The 25,887-nt window shown below is 52.6% G+C and overlaps 1 protein-coding gene across 2 annotated transcripts in view; it reads left to right on the top strand.

The window, feature by feature from the left end:
* KCNIP1 (potassium voltage-gated channel interacting protein 1) overlaps positions 1-24,926 on the top strand; it is a 245,608-nt gene extending 220,682 nt beyond the window's left edge. For both annotated transcript variants that reach the window (XM_037057752.1, XM_037057751.1), the window contains exons 2-8: positions 14,606-14,730; positions 15,435-15,504; positions 16,865-16,935; positions 17,634-17,741; positions 19,118-19,222; positions 20,084-20,146; positions 24,071-24,926. In XM_037057752.1, the coding sequence (XP_036913647.1) occupies positions 14,606-14,730; positions 15,435-15,504; positions 16,865-16,935; positions 17,634-17,741; positions 19,118-19,222; positions 20,084-20,146; positions 24,071-24,118 (590 nt within the window). In that variant the 3' untranslated portion in view covers positions 24,119-24,926. The remainder of the gene's footprint in view (positions 1-14,605; positions 14,731-15,434; positions 15,505-16,864; positions 16,936-17,633; positions 17,742-19,117; positions 19,223-20,083; positions 20,147-24,070) is intronic.
* The last annotated feature ends 961 nt before the right edge of the window (positions 24,927-25,887 follow it).

Genomic DNA, 25,887 nt, shown 5'->3' on the forward strand with positions numbered 1-25,887 from the left:
TGTCCCGCCCAGCCCACTGCCTCTAACCAGGCTGAGTCTTCTATTTCTTTACAGGTTGGGGATGAGTTACTAGGGGCTCTCTAACATCTCTTGGGTGTATACTGCACACGAGGGACACCTCCACCCATATTCTTTATTTAAACCTCACAAGAGCCCATTGCCCAAGGCAGAAACCGAGATGGATAAGCAGTGCATGTTACGGAGGCTACACAAAGATCTCCAAGCGGAAGGGTCCCGTCCTCCCCTGCCCGGCTTCCCAGGCAGCTCCGCCCCAGGGAATCAAGGTGCTCCACGTTCGTCCTTTAAAATAACCTTTATGGATTTCTCCTTATTAGAAACTCCTACTTACTCATTGCAGAAGCTGCAGAAAATGCACATAAGCCAAAAGAACACAACAGCCATCCATAATCCGAACCCTCCGAGATAACCACTGCTAAAATGTTTATGTATGATATCCTGGCAGATCGATCGATTGATCAGCAGATAATTTCCTGTTTTACAAAACCTGCATTTTTTCCTCATCGAGGAATATTCCTGAGAAATAACCTCCAACGTGTACAGGGTTCGCCATTTCCCCAACCCTGGTCCCCTTGCTTCCCACCTGCATAGATGTTTGCTTCAATAATTATCACATTTATTTTATATACTTAATCTCCCCCTTTTAATTACAACTACCAGGACCTATTTCTCCCTGCAGGGTCATGGGCCGCATACAATAAGAATAAAGGAGCAAGTTCCCGATTAGCTGGAAAGAGTCTTCCTCCGAGATCTTCTGCGGCCGGACCACATTCTGTATGCTGCCGTCCGGCCTGCAGCCAGGCTGACGCAGTCTTTGGTGTTCTAAACGGGAGTGGCCTGGCCACACGGCCTGCTAGCTGAATCCTCAAGTATCTCAAGTCATAGGCTTTAGTAACAGATGGGGAGAAACAGGCCTTCTTCCCTTCCCCTCCCTTGCAGAGAGCTGGGACTGAAGCCAAGTCTCGGGCCTATTTGGTTAATGGAGGCTCTTGCAGTGAGCCAGCCGGGAGAGGAAGGATGCAAAGCCAGCAGGCAGTCCATACCCAGAGCTTAAAACATGTCTCGAACCGTCAAAAAGGCTAGAAGGTGAAAAGGGACGTGTGCTTCCTCCCCCCGCCCCCCACCCCTCACCCCTCACCCCACAGCAAGGAGCATTGACGGATGTAGACAGACGTGTTTCGGGGCCCAACCCGCAGCCTGGGAGGTCACGGGGAAGGCAGGACTGGTCTCCGTTTGGGTTTCTGGTGTAAGACTGGCTCTTCAAAGACACCTGTGGTCTGACTTCAGCTTGATGGCGAGCTGCTCTGAGACTTAAATGATGATAAATACCACTATCTCACAGCAAGGAATTCAAAAGGACTAGGAAATGCAAGCCAGAGCCCCGATCTGGAAAGTTCCATCAGAGCATCACTCCAGGCTCGGAGGCAGTCACCCACCACCCCTCCTCAGATTAAACAGCTACGGAGCCCTGTGACCCGCTAATGTATTCGCAGGGTAAATTAACTCAGCGCGTTAATCCTGGTTGTTCTCCCTCTCAAACTGCAGAAGGAAGGCCCTGTGCCTGTCTTACTACTGAGAGCTCCGAGTCTCGGAGCAGGGAAGGGACGGGCTCAGGCTCGCCAGCTCTCAAGCTGCGGAGCTGGGATTCGAGCCGGACCATTTGGGCTGCAGAGCTCACCATCGTCGCTCTTGGGCTGATGCTCAACCGGCCGCCGCCTGCCGGGACCACCTTGTGTGGAACAGCGCCTCCCCTGACTCCTTTCTCTCGGGTCCCTCACTTTACTTTCATTCACAACACACCTCAGCACCTCTCATCCCTGCCCGGTTTGCCGCCTCTTACGCCCTGCTTTATCCCCACTGCCTGCAAGAGGAGTTGGCACCTAGTAGGTACTCAGTAATTATTTGTTGAGTGTGTGAATGGCGTTATGAAAACAACACTGAATTGCTAGAAGGACTGGACCTGAATTTAATCCTGTTCTGCCAGGAATCCGTGTGTGACCTTGGACAGGTCAGGGTCCCTCCGTGGCTCCCAGGAGCTACATCTGTGATGTTAGAGGGCAGGATGAAAGCAGCTCTCTGTAATTCGTTTGTCTGTGACTTATGCAACTTGTTACCCGGTGAGGGATAACAACCGTCTCAGTGCGGAGAGGTAATAGAGAGTAGTGGGGACTACGGTTTACTAGAGAGCACATGCCTGTCTACAGTGAGCCCCTGCTTCTTAGCTCCAGCCCATTGCTGCCGTGTCTACACAGCCATTGCTTCGACTTCTAAAGAGAAGGTAAAAACCCATCTTTTATGTGACATAAATGTTGCAGGGTGACAGCTGTGTCCTGTGGGCTGCCAGCTTGTGCTTTCTGAGCTCAACTGTCCTACAACAGCATTAGCCACCAAATTAGCCAGATACTTTCCAGATATTCACTTGGCTGCTTTCTTGAGATTCTTCATCTATTTCCTATTTGGATCCTTGTAGCTCTACACACTCTTAGCAAGTAATGAGCCTCGCTAAGCACCTAAGTACAAAGTGGATGCTGGACCTCACGTTGGGGAGCAGGGTACCAAAAATAAAGAGCAAACGAAAACAGATAAGACACATCTCCCACCTCCCCACCCCACCCCAAAGAAAGAAAACTGTGACACCCAACAGTAGACGGGTGTCAGCCAGGCGACTGTCAGACATGATCAGCCCGTTTGGGGTGGGGACACTTTCCACATGACGGCCTGTGAGTGCTGCCGGAGCAGAGTGTCCTTCACCTGGGGTTAGGAGGTGGCTGGGACTGAGGTCAGCGGGCTACATGCCCTGCCAGAGACAGGGGTCAAGACAGGACCAGACTGTGGTGGTTTCAGAGACCCATGCCAGGCGACAGTGGGGAATCGTGCAGGGAAGGTAAACGGGCCGCAGCGTGAAGCCTTCAGTGCCAGCTGGGGAGTCGGGGCCTTAACTTTGCAGGTTGCCCCGCAGGGAGGTGGTGGGCTGGAGTCGGGGTATGGAGGGAGGAGCGCCCCCTGTCCTCCTGACTTCTCCAGGGCGAGGCGTCTGGGCACGGGCTGCAGAGGTCACTCCAGGTCCGACTCCTCACCTTGCACTCACTTCAGACCGGGCAGAATAGACCAGCAGACGGGGCTTCCCAGGCAGCCTCACACAGGCTCGCTCCTCGGGGGTCAGAGGGCGCCCCCTGCTAACCATCTGGATGCCGAAGCAATTCCGAGAGGCAGCGGGCCTTTGAAACAGGCAGTATTTCCTTTTTTTTTCTTTCTTCTTAATGACGGTTTCATTTTCCGTTTTTATTGGCCGTTCACTGATTGCTCCCGGGCTCTCTGACTGGATGTGAGATGCGCTGACATTTATAGAAATCAATACATTAATAAATCACGAAGTTCATAATGTCTGATTTGCCTCTAAATGAGACAGAACTATTATCACCATAAAGTTGCACATAAAATAGGCCCAATTGTGATGTATTGTGTCGTCTCATCAAAGGCGCTGGAGTGAATAACCTTTCCCCCAAAGAAGGAAACAATCAAGGCTGAATCACGTCATTAATAATTTAAGGTGTGTCTGCCCAGGCTTCATTTATTAAGTGCACAGTGAAGAGGCTTCCGAGCTGGGTCCTGGAGGTGGCCCCTGGCCCTCTTCTCCCCGCCCAGGACAGGCAGACCTCCGCTCTCCGGCGGACTGGCTGCGGTCCCTGCGTGGGGCAGTTAGGTCCTGATCGGAGGTCACGTCCAGTTCCCCTCTCCAGCCAAGCAATGGATTGAAACTGGTCACACTTCGGCGGTCAGGATTACCATATTTTGGCATGTATAATGGGCACTTTATTGCCCAGATTTCTGAGGGGAAAATAAGGATGCGCACTATACCTGAGAATGAGGATGATGTGCCGTGAGTATGATAATCCTGTGTATAATGCGCACAAAAATGTGAGTGCGCGTTACACATGGCAAAACACAGTACTAAGGGCTGAGAGGACTTGGACCCCCATGATAACTGTCGGGGAGAAGGGTCTGAAAGCCTGTCAATCATCAGGCCTCTGCCTCCGCCCACCGTGCCCTGCCCTGTTCCATGGCACTCAGCGGACTGGGGTATTCCACTCTGTCATCCAGAGTCTCAGGTTTGTTTGTGCCCACCACAGTTCATATGGATTGATGATGTCCAACCCGAACTGGCGATTGGGCGCCTCTGCCAGCCAATCCCAGGACAAGGACATCTTTCTTCTACTGAAGAGACGCACACTTCGTCCACCAGAGACACTGGAGAAGCCATCCTCGTGGCCTAGAAAGCATCTAACCCGTCTGATGACTGGATTCTACCATTGAGAAGGACCCTTACAATAACAGCCATAATGTGTGTTTTGAGTACCTACTATGTGCATAGAGCCCTTGACATATCTCTTTTGGATTCACAGCTACCAGGCGGGTGTGATTAGTCTAAGACACCTCACACCTTGTGGGGACAGTGATACAATGAGATGGGTTGTAAAACCATTAGCATGCTCTCGGAGCTCAGAAAGATAGGCACGTAGTCCGAGGTGCTTTAATACTGGATTCCAGCAAAAGCTCCCTCGGCCAATCTCCATTGTTCCCTGTACGGGGCACAGAAGTTTGTTCTCACGCTGACAACCAGGAAAGGTTTACTTGGTTGGATTGCATTGGGTTTGGGGGGCCCTTAGCACACTCGTTCGGGAGGGTTGAACGTATGCCAGCTCTTCCGACAGAGCAGAAGTGTGTGGGGCCAGGTCAGGACAGTGGGCGGTACACTTCCCTTCCCAAGTCCATGTTGAGCGGCCTCAGGTTCAGAGCCTGAACTAGGGGATATTTACAACAGGGAAATCAGAAAATGCCATCAGTCTGGCTTCCCCCATCCTGAGAGCCAGTATTTAAATGCCCACCAGCCCACCAAAGCAAGCCCTCTGTCCAGGAACCATCACCTGGCAAGCTGGGACACTGCCTGGGCCAAAAGTCAGGCATTCACTCCCCCAGCACGACCTTGACCAAATGAATATCCTTGGACGCAAAAACTCCATTCCAACCTGAGGCGAGGCCTGCGCACGTGGAGATTTTACTTTTCCTTCCAGAAACCCCTTCACCCTCCCTCCCCACCTTCATTTTTCCATCTGAAAACTCCAAGGGCCCCTTTTCCCTGGACGCTACTCCCCCCACCCCATGTGCCACGAATGGTCATTTTTGCTTCTCCTTCAAAAGGAATAACAAAACGAGTGACAGACTCACGCCCATGTGATCCTCTCACTTCCTGGAGAAACCTTGTGGACCCACATGCCCTCTGTCTCCAACACGGGGTGGCCACGGCTCATTAACTGGCCAGCCCCATGTACTGGCACTTCAGGGCCGTGTCCAGCTGAGACCAAAGCAGAAGCAGTGGGAGGATGCTAGCTGGTGGCAGGACGGGGCCTCATCTGACTAATTGCCCCCTGGAGCCACGGAGACTGCCAGGGCTCCCGCCATCAGTCACCGGAAGTTGCAAACGGGGCACATTTTCCAGACAAAGGGGCCCACTGACAACACCATCGGGGCTTTCCGCCCGTGGAGGAGACGCAGCAGGGGACCTGACATTTCTGTCTGCAGCTTGGCGAGGGTCTCAGCTGCCCTAAAACGTTGCTTTGGAGGTGAGGGCCCCCAAGGGCCCCTCAGGTAGGTGACCTTGCTCCTGGTCCCGAAACATCACGCAGGGCTCCTTCCCTCCGCCAATCCTGGACCTAGATGGCTCACTTCTTCCCCAGGAGTGTCTTTGCTTTCTTATTGTTGGCGGTGGGAGGCTACGCTGTCACACAGGCCACAGAACTGTGACTTCTGTCACAGTCTGGGTAGTGACCTCGTGGGCTTTTAATAATTTCGTTATGTTTCTACCTTCACCCTCCCAAGGAGCTGCGGGCGGCCTCTGACACCCCTCCCCACACAGTCTCACCTGGGAGGACAGGTCGGAGAACCGAAATACGCTGTCCGTGAAAGAATTTTCAAGTCATTGGGTCTAGAAAACCTCCTACCTAATGAAGTAGCAGCACTCCAGGATTTTTTTATTGTAGGATTCTGAGTTTTTCATTTGTTTGTTTGTTTGGTTGGTTGGTTGGTTGTTTTTTTTTTTTTACAACATTTTCAAGACTGAGGTGTAAATGAATGAAGAATGTATAAACTCAGTTTTGCTCAGAAGGGGCAGGAGGGTTTGAAGAGTAAGAGAACAAAGGCTTGGAGCAAAACAGGAGTTGAGTTTTATTGAACTAAGAAGACCGAAAACCTGTCTGGAGCTCAGCCCGGCACTCCCAGGGCTCATAGTCAAGTTCACTGAGTTCAGAGCTGATGAGAGCTGTCTGTTCCAGGTGGGTCTGGGTGAGGTTATAACTCAGCTCCAGGCCTGGGCTGTAGGACTCCCAGCCTCCCAATTGCACTTCGGAACCACACGGAGTTCCTTTCGGTCTCTGCTCCGTGGAGACGCCAGCAAGGATCTTCACCCCCCAGTCATACAGGGTTAAGCCATCAATCATAGAGATGTCAGCTGCCAGCATATTGCTGATATCGTCTCCAGTGTAGCCAACAGAGGCATTGAAAATGGACACTGGAAACACCAGACATGTAATTTCAAGAGGGAGCGCGGTGTCCAATGTCATGTGCACGGTCACCTACATTATTCGCATCTCGGGTGTATCACGCTCTTTGAAACTGGCCTCTAGGCATGGTCTTACCAGCACCCCCCAGTTTTCACATGCCATGCTTTCATTGTCAGTCACTTCAAAATACTTGCTAATTTCCATGAGGTTTCTTCTTCGAGACCAGGGTGACTTAGGAATTAGAACCGTATCGCTCGAGTTCCAAACACTGGGAGATTCCCTTATTTTCTTTTTGCTCTTGATTTCTTGCTTAATTCCACTCCAGACGGGAAACGTTTTGAATGTTTTCCATTCTTTGGACTCTGTCGAGAGGGGCTTTATGACCCAGGAAGTGGTCGGTGTCGGCGAATGTCCTGTGTGACCTTGAAAAGGACATGTGGTGTGTTCTGTGCGTGCTGGGTACAGAGCCCTACACGTGTCGGTGGGGCCGGGTTCATTCATGATGCCGCGTGTGTGGTCTATATTCCTACTGACCTTTCTGTGTCGTCAGTTACTGGAGAGGGGCCTGTAAACCTCCAGTTATGATTATAAATTTTCTGTCTCTCATTTTAGTTTTGTCAGCCTTCACATATATTTTGAAGCTATGTTATTAGTGCATACTAACTGAAAATTGTTGTATCTTACGAAAATGCTCTCTTCCTCTCTAGCGAAGTTTCTCACCTGGAAGTCTGTGTAATCTGCTGTGAAAATGGCCACGCTGGCTCTTCCTGATTTGGGTTTGCATCCTGTACTCTTTTCCGTCCTTTTCCTTCGACCTTTCCTGCATCCTTGTGCGTGTCAGTAGCATTCAGGTAGGGTTCGGTTTTTATCAGAAGACTGCTCGCCTGTGTTGAAACTTCCCCACGTATCTTTGCAAGCCTGCTGAAAACCCCGGTTGGCTTTGCAACCTTTTGGCTTCGGCTCAGTCTCAGTTTCTCTTGACCTGTCACCTAGAAATTAGCAAATGCCATCAGGAAGTGAGCAGCCCAGGCTATGGGCTCATTGCTCTGTGGTCCTGCTGGTCTTGGCCCCTCCGGTCCTGATCCAGTTCTTGTCTTCCCAGGCTCCTGGTCCTTGCTCTTAGCAGACTCCTTCTGCTCGATCCCTCAGCCTCGTTACCCATGCCACGTAGAAATCAGCATCCGTGTCGAGTTGAAAAGCAGCCTTGACTGTCAGGCCCACTTTAATGAGTTTCTCTTTCCTCCGGAACCACGGCTCCCAAAGCGCAGGCCATGCCAGTAGCTTCCAGTGCCTCCAGACAGGGTTTCACTTGTTTTTCGTTCTCCTTGTCTGGTTCTCACTGAGGGGCCAGCTCCGTCACAGGAGCCTGCCGTCCCTTCCCTGTCATTTGGTCTCTGCGCTTTTGCCTAGGCTGGTGGCTTATCCCCTCTTCCTTCAAGACTCAGGGAAAATGTCACCTCCCCCTCTTGAAGCCGACCCTGCCCCCTGCCCGGCCCCCTGCTGTCCAGGAGGCATTAGTGAACGGCTTCCTCCTCTCTGCTCCCAACGTCTTAGTCAAAGCCCCATTGCTTAGAACGATTTGCCAACGCAGAGTTTCCCACCATCGGTCCACGCCACCCGACAAACGGGAGCACTACAGTCTGTGCAGCTGTAAGTTGTAAATGTTAAACTCGTGGATAACACGGGGGCATCACAATATGATTTCCAGTTGTAGCAACCCTTGAAAAATGGAACCATCTGGCCTCCCTGGGCACGAGTTCCACGTGACAACAACTCGCTGAGCCACTTTGTAGCATGGGGCAGTGGTCCCCCGGTCGGTGCAGCTCTCTGCGCTTGTGCGCCCATCGCCTGCCTCATCCAAGTGGCCCACCCGCTGCCCTGAGCATCTGGGCTGCGATCCCTGGTCCATGCGTGTGCCTCTCTGCCAGTCTGAGAACGCGGCGTCCTTCGCCCCTCTCCCGGGCCTGCCAGAGAAGGCCACCCCATGTTCGGAGACATGGCTCTATGAACATGCTCCCTAAGCACTTTTAGGGCCGTGAAACTGTTCTGTGGGATACAGGACACTGTGCTTTTGTCAAACCCCGTAGACTGTACCACACAAAGAGTGAACGCTAATGTAAGCTGTGGACTTCAGTTAAAAAGAGAATCTGCCTATTTTGTTTCCTCGGTTGTAGCAAATATGCCAAAGCAAGACATTACTAACAGGGGAGACTATGAGGGTGTTGAGGGTGGGTGGGTGGGACGCTCAGCATTTCCTGTAAACCTAAAACTGCTCTAAGAGTAAAGTCTGTTGGAGAAAATAAATACAAATGCCACTTAATCAGAGCGGTAAAAGAGGGCGACTAACTCCAGCAAAGTGAGTTTCTCCTGTGAAACTCAGGTCAGGAAATGAGCAGAAATGGCAGTGAATCCTTACCTAGAGCACCGAGTTTAGAGGGAGCGGGGAAATAGCCCCCCTATGGGAGGTTGCAGGTGCAAGTGACCAAGGCGGTGGCCAGGCTGTCCCCCACTTTGTATGCAGGGGTGCTGGAGGGACAGGAAGGAGTTCAGTAATCGCCTACAGAGGACCCCCAGGCTGGCCCCCAAATAGACTCCCGGGGGAGAGCAGCAAATAGAGCCCCTATTTCCCATTCTCTGGGACTTGGGGCCCCCCAACTCTTGGTGCTCTGGGGAATATTCTGGGGCTAGATGCACTGTCTCGTTTCACACTCGGCATCGCAGGGGACTCTGCCTGCGTCCACTCTGCCCACAGGTCCCCCTATTCAATGGCATTGTCCCTTTTCTGCCTCTTTATTACTCATCTGCTTGAGAAGGGACGAGAGAAGCAGACTTTGTGGGTCTTAGGCTCGGTGAGAGCAGGGGACAGAGTTGTTTCATTCACTGATGTACAGGATGGGGCAGCTGTAAGCCTACTTCTCGCTGTACGCATAGTAGATGCTTCATTGATAGTTGTTGAATAAATGAATAAAGAGTCAGCTTCAAATCACCAAGTAGCGGAGATGGGGCATCCTTTGCGGAAAGTATCTATCTATAAGCCACCCTTCGGCCAAACGTGCGGGTGTTTCCAAGGCCCATCCACATCCGTGCATCCTCTGCCCCATGCCATCCCATCTCTTCTGCTGCATGGCTGCATGGCTGCGGGCATGCTCAGTGAGCCCCCTGCTGGGCGCCGCGGGCACTGCGAGGCGACCGATTGCTCTTGCCTGTTCTGACCTTGGGAAAAAGGACAGGGAGGAGGTCAGCCCAGCTCCGCTCCACGACGTCTCCACCCGAGCCGAGCTGGATGGCGACTGGAACACCCTCAGAGAGGAGCCGCCGCCTCGGGAAATCAAAGTGTGGTTTGCTTTTCTGATGAATGGATTTGGTAAAATGTTTTCTCACTTTTTCCTAGACCTCGCCTGGTGGTATTACCAGTATCAGAGAGGTAAAAAAGTTTAAACTAACTCGACTACCTTGGTCACGTTACTTTCAAAGGAGGAGCTATTTAATCACGCGTTTGTGCTTTGTGATTAGTCTTGCTAACAAACCCCACCTATACAGAGACTGTTGGAGACACTCTTTTAGACAGAAGTGATAGGAAACGCTCTGCTTCTCCCCATGCAACTGAGATGTATTCCTCTCGTGGGCAATCACGTGTATGTAAGATCTCAGAGTCAGTGTGCGGTCAAGTGCAGTGACCTGCATTTCTACGTCCTCTTTTTCCCTGCGATCTTGGCCTTCTGATCTAATCCACGTTTTCTGAGGCAGTTTTTCTTATTGTTTTATCTCTTATTATTGTATTTACTTCATGTAATTGCTCCAATCCATTTGTAAAACAAAGGGGGCTGTGTTGAACCAACAGTGAGGGAGAGAGACGGTGAAGACGGAGTGGGGTGAGGCGGGAGGAAGGTCGGCAGGGTGAGGTAAGGAGCACAGGTCAGACCCAAAAAGCGGAAATGCTTCTGGAGCCAGGAAGGGGGGGTGAGGGGAGGGCGTGAGCCCCAAGCAGCAGATAGAGTGAGCCCCAGAGGAGACGGCCACTTCCCCTATCATAAACTACTGCTTTGGGACAACCTGAGACCGGAGTTGTCGGACAATCCCATTTTCCACGAAGAATCAGAAATCCAAGTGTGTGCATGCGTCCCTCATCTTCAAATACTGGCAGTTCATTCCAAAAAAAAAAGCCAGAACACATTTTATGGGCCAAGCAAGACCTATGTTTGGGGCTGTATCTATGCCAAGAGACACTGTTTTATAACTTCAAGACCAGGTGGGTAGGAAGAAAGTCCAACCCAGAGACCCCAGGATGGAGAAACTGTTTTTCAGTTCTAAGGAAGGAGATGGGCATGGTCATGGCCATGGCCATGGGCCTAACAGAGGAAGCACCTCACTAGGAAGATCAAAGGCGTGGGTCCCCCACTACCCACAGTCTAACCTGTACTTGGGCCAGAGCTGGCTGGGGACAGGACCACTGTAGGTTTGTTACAAACCAATTTGCAGTTTGTGCTCAAGGAAAGCAGAAGCCATTGTAGGGGGCGCATGAAAGCGACATCTATAGGGGAGACCCTGGACCCGATGGCTTCTCAGTCCAGTCCTGTCACCACCTGTCAGTGTGACTGAGGACTCAAGCAAAGCCATTTAAGGACCTGAGCTACAAGCCATTATTAACGTGGGCTCCGTGTGTTTAACAGACACAGGAAGTGTCTGAGAACATGGGCCAAACACCGAGACTGGGGCATTTTGTTCCCTGAGGGTCTACAGCCTTCCTCCGCACCCAGAAGAGCCTGCCACCCAAAACTCGAGGGCCCACTTAGTCTGAGTCATCTTCCCCAGCTTCTCCTTCAGCCGGGAGTCCCCCGCCCCTCCCCAGTTGCTTGTTCTTAATGGCCCCCCACTTTCTAAGCTGCTCCCACATGGAGAACCTTGTCACTCAGCGCTCCCATCTTCCTGATCTTATGGATGCCGGAGGCCGTGGTCCCCCCCTCGCCACCACCCACCAGGGTCAGGGGCACAGACACATTTGACAAATGAGAAGTACTTTACAAACAGAAGATAATTTAATTCACCATTCCTGTGTGGTTATCACCGCAGTGTGAAAGCTCTAGGTTAACTTCCTGTCATGCAAACCCAGTCTGACTTGGTAACGGGCTCATCATTATTTTTAATGACAAAAGTAGTGACAAGGAGCAACATGTAGCCTCGGAGACTCTTAACAAACCTCCAAAGAGACTGGCAAGCAGACTTCCTGCCCATTCGTCCTGTTTCCTCTTCCTCCACCCAAGGACCTGGGCCACCCTCCTGGACCCCCTGGAAATCACCCAGGGGGTCTGGGGGCAGGGGGACGGAAAGCTCTGCGGCCCCTTTGACGTGTCTTCAGACTGTGTTTACAGTGGCCAATCCACAAGGCGCCCAAGCAAAGGGAAGGGGAGCTGGAGTGCAAAAGGGGGTGCCTGGTGTGGGCACCCCAGAAGGTCGCCGCCAAAAGAAGAAAAATAAATACACAAATTAGTGGTTTCCATTCGATCTTCACGCGCGACACATGGCAGGCACAGTCAGCACGGTTCACAAAGACAGAGATTAAAATTGACAACACGGTGCATCTCACATGAGGGAGGGAAGGAATGACTTCATAAATATTTCCCTTCAAAACATTTCATAAAATTTTGGCTGATAGGTAGGTAGGTATGTGTGCATTGGTCTATGATGTAAACTCTCATGCTTACTATGAAACAGTAAGAAAGAGAAATCGAGGCCCGCTGGTGAAAGCCCCAGGTGCCCACGCGGGGGCTACTTCCCGGCATCTGGAGCCCCAGAGACGGGGATGTCCTTCCACGGCGGACGCCCCCCGCAGCCAGGCAAGGAGAGGGCAATGACCAGGGAGACAAGACCAAGCTTGGCGTCAGATCCTCGGGCATCCCAGAGTCCGTCTGACATGGAAATGGATCCTGCTGCCCAGGCGGCGAACAAATCATTTATTAATAAAGTCCAGGTCTCCCTAATGAAGCGAGTTTAACANTACTTCCCGGCATCTGGAGCCCCAGAGACGGGGATGTCCTTCCACGGCGGACGCCCCCCGCAGCCAGGCAAGGAGAGGGCAATGACCAGGGAGACAAGACCAAGCTTGGCGTCAGATCCTCGGGCATCCCAGAGTCCGTCTGACATGGAAATGGATCCTGCTGCCCAGGTGGCGAACAAATCATTTATTAATAAAGTCCAGGTCTCCCTTAATGAAGCGAGTTTAACAGTCGGTATTCCAATAATTACTCTGTGCATTTTTAATCAAAGAGATGGCAAGTGAGAGCAGTTTCTGAATCACGGCTTCTCGAACTCCTGCAAAGAGATGGATTTCTCTGAGCTCGTGCGGGATTCAGTCACAAGGAGGTGAATAGAAAAAACACAATGTTGTAAAAAGTATCTTTGAAGCTTCTAGGTAAGATAAACTTGGAACGCATACTAGATGTCTTAAATTGACCCCATTTCTCCCAAGAATACATTTTTGTCGTCCTTACTTACATTTTAACTTTTACCTCTTCTCCGTGTTCAATAGCTGCATTTTTTTCAAATCAACTTGCTCTTCAGTCTAACACTGAATTCAACCAACAATCTGAGTTATAGTTTAAAAATGCGTTAAATGTCTGTGAGGATTCTGAATTAGATTTAGGTGGGGGGTTGTCGTTCGTCTGGAATTGCTCCTTGTTAGCTACAAACACGACAACAATTAAAGCCTCTGTAAGGATTGTAAGGATGGTAAGAAAGTGGCCACGGGCAGCTCTGTGGCATCAACAGAGAACCCTCTGTTTGTTGGACAATCCGCCTGACCCCCAGCGGGGATACGGTAGTGAGTATTGTTACCAAATTCCTCCGCCCCTCCCTTGGAAACTTAGCCAAAGGTCCGTCCCCTTAGGAAAAGGTCCGAGATTCAAGCTCACTTTGCAGGATTCCTTTCCTGCTGGAATCGGAGTATCAAAGGGAAAGCGAGGCAAAGACACTGACTAAAGCGACCCACAGAGCCACGCACCTGCCGCCGCCCCGTTCTCTCAGGTAGAGACAGCCTGCGCTCACTCTCTGTGGCCAGCGCACCGCGTCACTGTTCTTGCCAGATTTACAGCCGTTCAATACATGGATCGGGGAACATCTGCAGGACAACAGTGAGCAGAGGAGGTTAGCTGGTAATCGGTTCTTGATTGGAGTAAATTTATAGGATGCGCTCTGGCAGGGCCCCGAGGAGAACACACACGCGCCCTGCTTTGATGGCGGGGGGACACTGTGAGGTCCAGCAATTTGGATCTGGGGATCCTCCAATAGGAGATGGGCCGAGTTCTCGCTTTAATTCACTGACGCTTCCCAGATTTCTGGTGGAAAATTACATTGCGTTGTCGTTCAACCACCCCTCAAGACAGCTGTGCTGAGAGCCCTTCAATGCCAGAGTTTTTATTTATATGGACTGGCTCCCGTTCGAGTTGGTTTCCCATTATGTACGGCTAGTGAGTATTCCCAAACGGTACTGAGAAACACGCTCAGACTCTCAAGTGGATATTGAATGCTCTAATCTGAACATTTTGCTAAATTGCACTAGCCTTTCTCTCGTCCCAAACGGTGAGAGCTCACTCCCTGTTTTTTAAACAGGTTTGTTTCCCTTTGCATGAGGGGGTTGATCAGTCTGCTCATTTACCTGTGTCTCTAGAACACCCAGCTGTTCAGTGGGCAGCGAACTGAATATGCAAAGATATTATTTCCAAAGGAAGGGAAATGCCCTCACGTGGGCTGATTTTTAGCACTTCTGCCCCCGTCTCCACTCAGAGCGCGTTTCTGTCCAGCGCTGAAGCGTCCTCACCTGGTGTCCGACACACCTGGGGCGAAGGGTGGGCTGACTGTGAGAGACAGAAGGTGGCTGGGCGGGGCTTCCAGGGGGGAAGGCCGACCGCAGTGTGGTCCCAGCCCACCACCCTCTGACCCCGATTACAACACCACCCTTGTGCCAGCCCCGAGTCTGGTCTGACAAGGGGCCCCCCCCGAGGCCACCCTTCCAACGCCGTCCCCTCTGGTTCCAGACAAGATCGAAGATGAGTTGGAAATGACCATGGTCTGCCATCGGCCTGAGGGACTGGCGCAGCTCGAGGCCCAGACAAACTTCACCAAGCGGGAGCTGCAGGTCCTTTATCGAGGCTTCAAAAATGTAAGGACCCTCGCGGCCTCCGAGGCCCGGGTAGGGCTTCCCTGGGTCTCAGCCCCTGCTGGGTGCCAAGGGGACCCACTAGGGGGGCTTTTCCTTACCTATCGGTGTGAAAGGAAAAGGGTCCATGTTACATCGGGGCCATGAGAGCAGGATGCCCTGGCTGGAAAGAAGGACTGCTGGTGAGGATGGCTTACGGCTTCTACGTAACCCACGCGCACTGTCAGTGTGGTTGGTGCCTCAGAAATACCAGGGCTTAGGTCGGCTGCTAACCATGCAGACGGAGGCTGACATGTGAGCCAGGACACCGGTGTGTTAATTCCCCACATTTCCCATTCTTTGAACCTCACGATAGCCTTGCTGGGAAGGTCCTGTTAGCCCCATTTCACAGCCAAGGACGTTGAAGATCAGAGACTGACTCATTCAAAGTCACAAGGCGTAGAAAGGGCTGAGCCGGGAACCAAACCCCAGCCTTCCTCATCCCCAGGTGCAAACTCTTCCCATCCCGACCACCAGGGCCCATTCTGTGGGGAGGGTTCATTTTGCAAAGCAATTTCCATCCAAAGGTTCGGCTGCCTTCCGGCCACTCACCTCAGGGACGTAGAAGTCCCTCCACCAGCAGTCATGAGGACCCCTAGACTCCGAGGCTGGGCCCAGGCTACTCCCCCAGGGGGGACACCCCCACTGACTCTGTCCCCCTCACGCAGGAGTGCCCCAGCGGCGTGGTCAACGAGGAGACGTTCAAGCAGATCTACGCGCAGTTTTTCCCTCATGGAGGTGAGTCCGACCTCGAAAAAGATCCCGCCCGGCCCCCTCTTTGGGGGGCAGCCTTTCTTTGTCCAAATTCATGCTCCTTGTCTCTTGCCTCCTCCTCAACATCGGGGAGCGGAGCAAGATGCCTTCCGTATCACAAGATGCGGAGCTCACTGAAGCGCCAGCAGGAAAGGGCTCTGAAAATGGACCCTGCCCGTGGGGGAGGGGAGGAAGAGGAGGGGCTGAGAGGGCCGTCTCAGGAGTGTCACAGGGCTCTAGGAGGCAGGTGGTGCGATCCCGGCTTCAGAGAGGCTGGGCCCTCAGGCAGTGACAGTGGGGCCAGGCCCGGGCGAGGTCTCTGAGCAGCTGATGTCAAGCTTCGCCATGTCTGCGCCATGCTTGTGCCCCACGCCCTCCATTCTCTTCCTGACAGCGGCTGAGGCAAGTCAGGACTTTGGAAAAGAAACTTTAGTCAATACCAGAGGCCATAAAATAAACAAATCCAAAAGCCGCAGGGAGCAGGGGGCTGTGTTTATAAATCTGGGTGAGCGAGAGTATTCCACCAGGGACCCTGCTGCCCCCGTGGGAGTCCCCTCTCGTCCCATGAGCCTGTGACATTGTGGCTCTTCCTCTGGCTTCCACGTGTCACATACTGTCTTACACTTTGTCCCCAGGAGCTATCTCCCATGGGGCCCTTCCTGGACCCTGACGAAACAGAGACCCAAGCGTCCCAAGCACAGCTTGGCGGCCGCAGGAGCCTCTGGGGTGTGGGACCCTGCATGGGGCCCTGCCCAAGTTGGGGGGCAGCTTCGTCCCCGTCGGGCCCCAGAGTGGCCGATGGATGAGTTCTCTTGAGCCATTCCTCACTGAGTTTGGACTGTGTGCTGGGCTTGGAGGCTCTGACGATGTGACTTGGTGAAGAGGGTAACATGATTTTCCAGAAACATCCAGAGACAGGTCTGACTCCTGTCCAGCTCCGTTGCACAGAGCCAGGCGAGTGAAGCTCAGAGAGGCTGCACCAGGGGCCTGCAGGCGCCTGGGATGCAGGGACAGAGCTGCCACCTAGACCAAGTGCATTGCCCCGCCACCCGGAAGAGCATCTCCATGCAGTCGCTGTGTCCTTCCCCCACCAGAACCACACACAGACAAGCGGCAGGCCCTTCTCTGGGGGTGGCTAGTCGGACAGGTGAGGGCCTGTCTCGCTCTGGCTAGAACTTGCCATCTAACCCCAGGACTGACAGACAGGCCCAGGCTCCTCTCCGCAGAGGCAGCTCCTTTCTGCCCCCCAGCCCTGTCCTCTTCTCTCCCTCGTGGCTGGAAGCGGCCTCACCCCCTCTGCAGAGCTTCTGCCCCCATCACCCGCCTCTCCTTCTCTGCCTTGCAGACGCCAGCACGTACGCCCATCACCTCTTCCATGCCTTCGACACCACCCAGACTGGCTCCGTGAAGTTCGAGGTACGTGTGTCTCTGGGACTTCCCAGGCACCCTTCTCCTCTCCCTCTACATCCCAGGGTGTTGGGGAAAGGGTAGGAGCATCGGATGCTCTCAGTCAAAGACACAGAAACCTGCGTCCATTTAACCAGCGCCTCCTGAATACAGGGAGAAGCGGCAGCCACTGTGCCTGCCCTCCGGGGGCTCCAGGCCTCCAGGGACCAATGGTAACCATTTCACACAGAGTTCACCCTGCGGCAGGCTCTGCACACAGTGCTTTGCATGTATTAATTCACTGAATCCTCGAGATAACCATACAAGGTAGGGGGCTATCTTGTATGGAAGGCAGAGAAGTGGAGTGAGTTTCCCAAGGCCGAACAGTAAAGCAGGGATTTGAACTCAGACAGGGTGTGCCCAGAGTCCACGTTCTTGGCCACAGGATGACATGGCCACCTGGGCAGCGAGTGCAGCCATGAGATGCGGCAGTCCCAGGGGCCGGGTTTCCCTGGGCCTGGAGGCGTCCGCACACACAGGGCTCCAAGCAGGGCAGGGAATGGGGGTGGGAGGGGGCGCTCTTCACTGGGCCTGGCCACATCCTTCCGGGGACAGAGCACCTGGGAGGTACCACTGCATAAGAGCAGTCACGGTTGGACCCCAACACAGAACTGCAGCCCACCCGATGGCTTGGCGTTAACGTCACTCCCGCCTCTTCTCCTTCTCAGGACTTTGTAACCGCTCTGTCCATTTTACTGAGGGGAACCGTCCACGAGAAGCTAAGGTGGACGTTTAATTTGTACGACATCAATAAAGACGGATACATAAACAGAGAGGTGAGTGCGCGGTGGCCGGGGCCGTGCGCGGGCCACGGGGCAGGTGTCTGGTTACTGTAGACAGGAGCAGCCCAGGTCCTGACGGGGAGGCCTTCCGAGTGAGGACGGACCTGCTTGGGGCCCACAGAGCCGGTGCCAGGCAAAATGAGGCAGCTCGCCTTTGACCTCCCATTCCCCTTGTCCCAGGCACCGAGGAAGGGTTCAGGAGAGTCCTTCATCCCCACTGGGTCACACATACCCAGGGCACATGTCACTGCGGGAGTGAGTGACTCACTTCAGTGTAGAGTGGACCTGCCTGGGGGAGCTTGCATTTCACCGTTGACAGCTGCAGAAACAGAACGTCGACATAGTTTCTGCAGTTATTACCCAGAGAAGAGGGAGATTTTTAACAAAGCAGAGACAACATTTAGGAATCGTATAGGCCCCAAGATATTCTGCCTACAAACAAACCCGTGGGGACAAGGGTGGTGGAGGGCATGGCTGTCTAAAGAAATCATCACAGATCATTTCCGAACCTTCCCTGTCTGACACGGCTAGCGCCCCGGAGCCCACGTGGTGTCCAGCCAGGGAAATACCCACCGGCCCATCTGGAAACTCCCTTCAGTGTCTGCTGCACCCCGGGGTCTCAGTGGGAGCGTGGATTTAGTGTCCTATAGCATCCTGAGCTCCAAGCCTCGCCCCAGCCCTGCCAGGTTCTCCCCAATTTTTACTCCTCACTCATTCAGCCACACATTTGCTCAGCATACATTTGAGGGCTCCTTAGGTGTTCCAGAGGCTCAAGATAAAGTGGATGACCCTGGAAATGTGCAAACCCTGATCTCCCCTCTCAGCAGATGGGCTACCTGAATCCTGTAAATACATAGAATGCAAATACAGGTGGCCATTAAAAATCACTTTATAAAGTGGTATGTATCCTATTATACAGAGTAACTCAGCTTTAGTCGGATGTCCACCTCTGTTCTAGTCACCTGTCATTAATGTCACTTGTGGCCACAGGGACAGGTCACCTGGTACAAATGCAGCCACACAGGCTCACCCGTTCAAAGGAATTAATGGAGTGGGAAGAGGGTCTTCCAAAGCTGGCGTCCACTCCGATCCCCATGTAACCCCTCACTGTGGGGAGTGCTGGAGGAAAGAATCCTACCCATGGGCTTCTGGAGGCAAAGAGAACTTCCCGCTCTCCTCTCTTTAGGAGGAGACTCCCAGAATACAGCCCCACCCCCACCCCGACTTGCTTTCCAATTCCCTCTCATCAGCTGTAGAAGGCCCTTGTAATCACTGTCGTTCGTAAGGGGCGTAAGGAGCCCCAGACTCTCCCCAAAGGCGAGCCTGACCCCATGGTTCCCTCACTGAGTGCTTCCGTGTCCCCTGCGCAGGAGATGATGGACATCGTCAAAGCCATCTACGACATGATGGGCAAGTACACCTATCCCGTGCTCAAAGAAGACACTCCAAGGCAGCATGTGGACGTCTTCTTCCAGGTAAGTGTGTGCACCTGTGCAAGAGCAGCCACCCCCCCCCCCCCAGCGTCTGAGTGGCGGTCCGTGTCCCACCCGTCCCACACATGGTAGGAAGCAGAGGAGACCTGCAAACGTGCTCTTGTCTGGGACTAGCCGCTCTCACCAGCAGACAGGTGTGCACGGTAGGACAAAACGGGGGAGTATACACAACATAGACTCCAAGTTCCACAGAAATTTTTGGAGCGTCCGAGTCGACAGAGGAGACACCGTCGAGCACATGTGCGGAGGTGGTAAGCGTCTGCCTCGAGAGAGGAAGGGAAATAAGGTTGGAAACCCAGGTGGGATGGATCGTGAGGTCTTCAGGCTGAAGACCTCATCCGTGTCCCATAGAGGGTGGGAAGCCGGAGTTCATCGTGAGTAGAAGAGTGGCAGGATCTGTCGGTGCTGTGGGGAAAAATGAGCCTCCCAGTGGGGTCCCCAGGAACACCAGAGTTCCTTCCAGTCTGACCCTGTCGCTCCGCAGATGGGAAAACAGAGGGGCACAGCGGCGTACAGACCCACGCAGGGGGTCACGCAGTGAGTGACAGAGGCAGAAGTAGGAGCCGTCACGTCCGGTGTTGTTTCTGCCAGATCCACGGGGTAGGAGAGCCCGGAAGCCACGCACGGGTATCAGCAGACTGGCCTGGCGATGAAGAGATGAGAGTCGGAGTGTGTCTTTACATTTTAAGAAACGTGCTCTCACGGGGGTCGAAGCGCTGTACCCAGGGCCTGCGTGGAACTGTCTCACCACCCACATCCTCAGGGCCGCGGTGGTTAATAAAAGGCAAGGTTCGAAATGCAGATTACCAGGTTCTTGAAAGTGCTTCCTCCTGTGTCTTTCAGAAAATGGACAAAAATAAAGATGGGATCGTGACTTTGGACGAATTCCTTGAATCCTGTCAGGAGGTAAGGCGAGACCTCGGGGCACAATGTCTCGAAATCTGGGAAAGGAGAGTCGGGGCTCAGTGGCCTGCAGACGGGAAAGGATGAGAAACCTGTGACCCCTCAGGTCAGCGCCACCAGCACCACCAGCACTAAGTCAGAATCCCATCCCTCCCCGCTCCCCGGAATAATCTGCCGTTGCTCTTGGCCAAGCGCGGACTGAGCCTAAGAAGCAATGGGGGCACAGGGTGTGTTGTGAAAGCCCAGAGGGGTCTCTGAAACCATAGATTCCCCAAGTGGGTCACGCCATCCTTTTTTTTTATTGTTGTTCAAGTACAGTTGTCTCCATTTTCACCCCACCACAGCCCCACCTCCCACCCTTGAACCTACCCACTTTGGCTTTGTCCATGTGTCCTTTGTACATGTTCCTTGATGGACCTTCCTCTATTTTTCCCCCTATTATCCCCTCCCACCTCCCCTCTGATTACTGTCAGTTTGTTCTTTATTTCCATGTCTCCGGTTATATTTTGCTTGCTTGTTTGTTTTGTTGATTAGGTTCCAGACAAAGGTAAGATCCTATGGTATTTGTCCCTCACCACCTAGCTTATTTCACCAGCATAATGCTCTCCAGTTCCATCCATGCTGTTGTGAAGGGCAGGAGCTCCTTCCTTCTTTCTGCTGCATAGTGTTCCACTGTGTAAATGCACCATAGGTTTTTGATCCACTCATATACCAATATGCATAGCAACATGGTTTACAATAGTTGACAAAGTTGAACTCTGTCATTCTAATTTTAAAAACCAAAACATGTGCTAGAAGCTACCTATGTGCACACGGTCCTTTTTTAACCTGCTTCTGGCTTGATGACATCCCTCCCCCCCGCCGCCCCAAGACGACAGGGGAAGAGCTAGGGAACAAATCGAAAGCTGTGGTTCTCCAACTACAGTGCGCATGCGAACCGCCTGGGCTGATCCTCGAAATGTACATTTCCAGGCCTCAACCCCAGAGACCCCAGAACTGGGGTGGGGTCCAGAAATCTTCATTCTCTATACCAGTGCCTCGGACCAATGCTTCTAAGACTTCAACGTGCAACCCAACCTCGCTGAAGCTCTCGTTAACACGCACATCCTGATTCAGTCCGTCTGGGCTGGGGCTCAAGGGCTGCCTCTCTGACTCCCCCACTCCCAGGTGATGCTGATGCTGCTGGTCCTTGGACCACATTCTTTTTTATTGTGTTGTATTGGGACCACATTTACATTCGTCTAAAGGACAGACTGGCCCCAGGGCCTGCCAGAGACTGACCTGGAATTAACTGCTCTCGTCTACGTTCGAAAAGTGTGTTTCTGCCCGCACGTTATTTCAGAGCCGTGCAGTCACTCTGAGCTCCGCTCATGAGAACTGCAAATACGAGAAAGCAGGGGAGGCGTTATGAACACATGCTGAGCACCTACTGTGTTTCAGGCTCATTGCAGAAACCTCATGACAACCCCGGAGGGGCCCCATCCGGTGTGACATTCTAACTCGGTAGTAACTTAAATGGCCTGAGAACTGACCAGTCTTCACCGACCTTGGCCCTACGACCTTGGCCCTACGTCCTGCAGCAGCGCCCTAAAGGACCTCTGCTAGTTGCCAACCTGTTAGTTGAGGGATCTTTGGCTGGTCCAGGGGTCCTGAGCCAATTAACAGGCAGCCAGAGAGCAAGATGTGGGTGGGGTGGGGGAGGTTCAGGCCAGCAGCTACTCCTCAACAGGTGAACTGTGAAGTTTTGATTATTATGAAAGGCAAAGCAGCTCTCGTTCTCATACCCATTTTAAAGAAGGGCATACGGAGGCGCGGCGAAGACACACTCTGTGACCGAGATGGGAGTTGAACTCCGCCGTTCTAGTTTTAAGCACAGTGCTGGAGCAGGCTGTGACAACTTTGCTGAGCAGCTTTGTAATCGATTCCGTTTCCCACATGAGCAACTAACTGCTTTAGCTCTTCATTAATTAACTCATTGGTTTTCACAGCCTGCTGTACAAATGAATCCTGTGATTGATACCATTCTACACATGAAGAAATGGAGGCACAAAGAGATTAAGGAACTTGCCTAATGCTACCTCCAGTAGGGGACAGAACCAAGCCTGAACCACTCCAGGCAGCCCGATTCCAGAACCCACACACCACACTCAAACAGCATGAAATTGTCCCTCCCTGTTCGAGAAAGTTTTAGAAGGTGCACATACCCAGAATCAGCTTTCGCCTTTGTTGATTCTCTCTACTATAACTGCTGTTTATCCCATCACTGTANGTTAGTTGAGGGATCTTTGGCTGGTCCAGGGGTCCTGAGCCAATTAACAGGCAGCCAGAGAGCAAGATGTGGGTGGGGTGGGGGAGGTTCAGGCCAGCAGCTACTCCTCAACAGGTGAACTGTGAAGTTTTGATTATTATGAAAGGCAAAGCAGCTCTCGTTCTCATACCCATTTTAAAGAAGGGCATACGGAGGCGCGGCGAAGACACACTCTGTGACCGAGATGGGAGTTGAACTCCGCCGTTCTAGTTTTAAGCACAGTGCTGGAGCAGGCTGTGACAACTTTGCTGAGCAGCTTTGTAATCGATTCCGTTTCCCACATGAGCAACTAACTGCTTTAGCTCTTCATTAATTAACTCATCGGTTTTCACAGCCTGCTGTACAAATGAATCCTGTGATTGATACCGTTCTACACATGAAGAAATGGAGGCACAAAGAGATTAAGGAACTTGCCTAATGCTACCTCCAGTAGGGGACAGAACCAAGCCCTGAACCACTCCAGGCAGCCCGACTCCAGAACCCACACACCACACTCAAACAGCATGAAATTGTCCCTCCCTGTTCGAGAACGTTTTAGAAGGTGCACATACCCAGAATCAGCTTTCGCCTTTGTTGATTCTCTCTACTATAACTCTGCTGTTTATCCCGTCACTGTAGGCTCTAAATTGTTTCCTTCCCCCTGCTTTTTTGTTTTAATTTGGTTTTCTAGCTTTTCACCTCGCTTTTTGAGGTGGAAGTTGACATCCCTGGTTTTCAGCCTTTCTTTTCTGATGTATACATATAAAGAGAGAAGTTTTCTTCGGATACTGCTTCACAGCCGCCAAATTCCGGCGTCGTATTTTCATTACGTTGTAATTCAAAATATTTTCATGCCCATGAAATACAACTTATCCAAACTAACAAAACAACCAGCTGAAAACCTGGACAGTGTTATGCCTGCCAACAAGATTGGAGTCTGTCATTTAAAACGTCCCCACTGAGGAAATGGCAGGCTCAGAGGCCTTCACTGGTAAACCCTCCCAAGCATTTAAAGGGGAAAAAAATGATGCTAATTTTATACAAACTCAAAGAGCAGAGAAAGAAGAAGCTCTCGACTTGATGTGTGAGGCTATCATAACCCAATATAGTAACTTGACAAGGACATTACAAGATTTTTAAAAAAAAAAACAACTCAGGCGTATACATTCCTTCCGGATATGGACGTGAAAGATAGAAGCCAGCAATATGTAAAAACGCATAATGCATCAGGAACAAATGGGGTTTGTTACAGGAGTGCTAGATTGGTTTAATGTTCAAGAATTAATCAGTGTAATGAATGATGTGATAGAATAAAAAAGAAAAAACGCCATCATCTTAGCAGATGCAGAAAAACCACTTGATCAAATGCAGTTGCCCAGAGCTGCTTCCAAGAAGCAACATTCACGGTTTCACCGGATAATTTGTTCCTTCCAAATTTCTTAGGGCCAGAGAAGGTGCCCCTCACCTGGAGGGGCTGATCTTTCAGGTCCCATTCCTCACTCCCCTCGGTCCTTCAGGCCTGGAAGGCAGAGCTTTTCATGCCCAGGAGACTCAACGCTGGAAGTTTGCTCATCACAGTTTCTCAGCAGGAGCCTCACCGGATTCTAACCATTCTCTCCTTCCCCCTCCCCCCTCCCCAGGACGACAACATCATGAGGTCCCTCCAGCTGTTCCAAAACGTCATGTGACTGCGGACACAGCCATCCGGCTCTCGGAGACCTTGGACGAAGCCCACCCCTGAACACCGTGATCTGCCCCCCTTCCAGTCTGACACACTGACTCCTGGGCAGAGAGGCCTGCTCCACTTTGGAAGAAGCCTCCACCAAGGACCTCCAGTGGAGCCCAGCACCCTGCGGCTCGGTCTCTGATGGCCAGCTCTCCCTCCTCCCTCTCCCGGAGAGAGACCAGACGATATTGGAAGCATGCTCCTTGCCTCACGCTGCTGCCCCGAGGACGGCCCCTCTGCTTCAGCTTAGTAGAGCACACCCGTCACCCACGCGCCCCAGCCCACCGCTGCCACGTGTGGCAGCCCGCCACGGACCTGGAAGCATGACGACCTGAGCCAAACGCACGCCATCTTCTGCCGGCCTCCCAAACCGACGTGCCTGTTGCCCTTCCCGCCTTCGGTGGGAAGAGCGAGCGTTGCACCGAACAACCCGAATCTACCACGACCGATGGGGAGCGCCAGCGCCTAACCTCCCTGTCCGTGTGGATAGGACAGAGTTACCAAGCGTGGCGTGGCCTGATGACCCAAACTGCCTACGTCCTTTGTTCCCAGAGGCCAGGACCGATGCTTCTCTCTCACACCAGCGTCTGTGCTGGGGGTACAAATCCCTTAACTGCCCAGGACGGGCGCCAGCGCCCTGTGGCCCACATCTCCATACCATCTTCTGCTAGAGCCCAGCGTCGCATGTCCCTTCCAGAAAGCCCCAAATGCCTGCAGAGTGCTGTAATTTTATACCATCTTCTAATCAATAAACAGAATTATTTCTTACACTCCTGGTCGTCACTCCTTCCATGACTCCCGTGAGCACCAGAGTTAAGTTGTGAAAAGGGAGGGCTAGTCCGTTCCTTCAGCGTCCAGTTACTAGTTCTTGCCAGTCCCCAGGCAAACACCGGATTCAGATGCAAATGCCGGGGCCACAGGCACTTGTGGCTCAAGGAGGGAACTCTTCCCAAGGCCTCCCAACAAGATAGACCCTGTTCTGTAGAAAGCTTGGACCCTCATGGGGTGTGGGTGAGGATGCAGTGGTAAAGAGGTGGCCAGGACCTCCCGCTGAGGGACATGCAGCCCAGGGGGTGGTGAAGGGCTTCAGCCTGTTGGCAGCAAACGGCTACTTAGGCAAAACACTGTGGGTCTTGGTCTTCCCCTTGGACACATTCGAAATCACATTTAAAAGATTAAGAGCTAAAAGTGGCATTCTTGGAAGGAAAGCAATTTACAGAACCTCTATTAGATGCCAGGTGTTGTACCAGGGGCTTTATGGACATGATTTCACGCTCACTGTAGAACATGCTGGAAGGTAGAGAGTCCTGGTTTTACTGATGAGGACACTGAAGCTCAGAGAGGTGAGGACCGGCTTCAGGTCGCACACAGCTCCATAGAGAGATTGACCTCTTCTTCCCACTCCATCCTGAGCCTTCCTACCCGGGGCACCGCGGGCACCTCGGACAAATGGCATTCGTCTGTAGTCAGTTCAGAGAGGCACGGGCATTCCTCGAATCCAGATAGCAGATGAGGAAACAGAGGCAGACAAGGGGAGAGCCTCAGGTCCCAGAGAAGGCCACCCGCCACATCTCATGCCTCCCAACCCGGTTGCTGTCAGGGGCCACCTCGCCTGCTGGGAGGTCGCGGGGCTGCAGCTCTGCTCCTCTCTGCACCAACCCAGTGCGGCCATGTGGTCATCCAAGGATGCTGGACACTGGGGCTGGCCTCCAGCGAGGCACTCACCTAGGC

This window comes from Sturnira hondurensis, unplaced genomic scaffold, assembly GCF_014824575.4.
Source record: "Sturnira hondurensis isolate 20B ecotype Veracruz unplaced genomic scaffold, ASM1482457v3 Scaffold0009733, whole genome shotgun sequence".
Lineage (NCBI taxonomy): Eukaryota > Metazoa > Chordata > Mammalia > Chiroptera > Phyllostomidae > Sturnira > Sturnira hondurensis.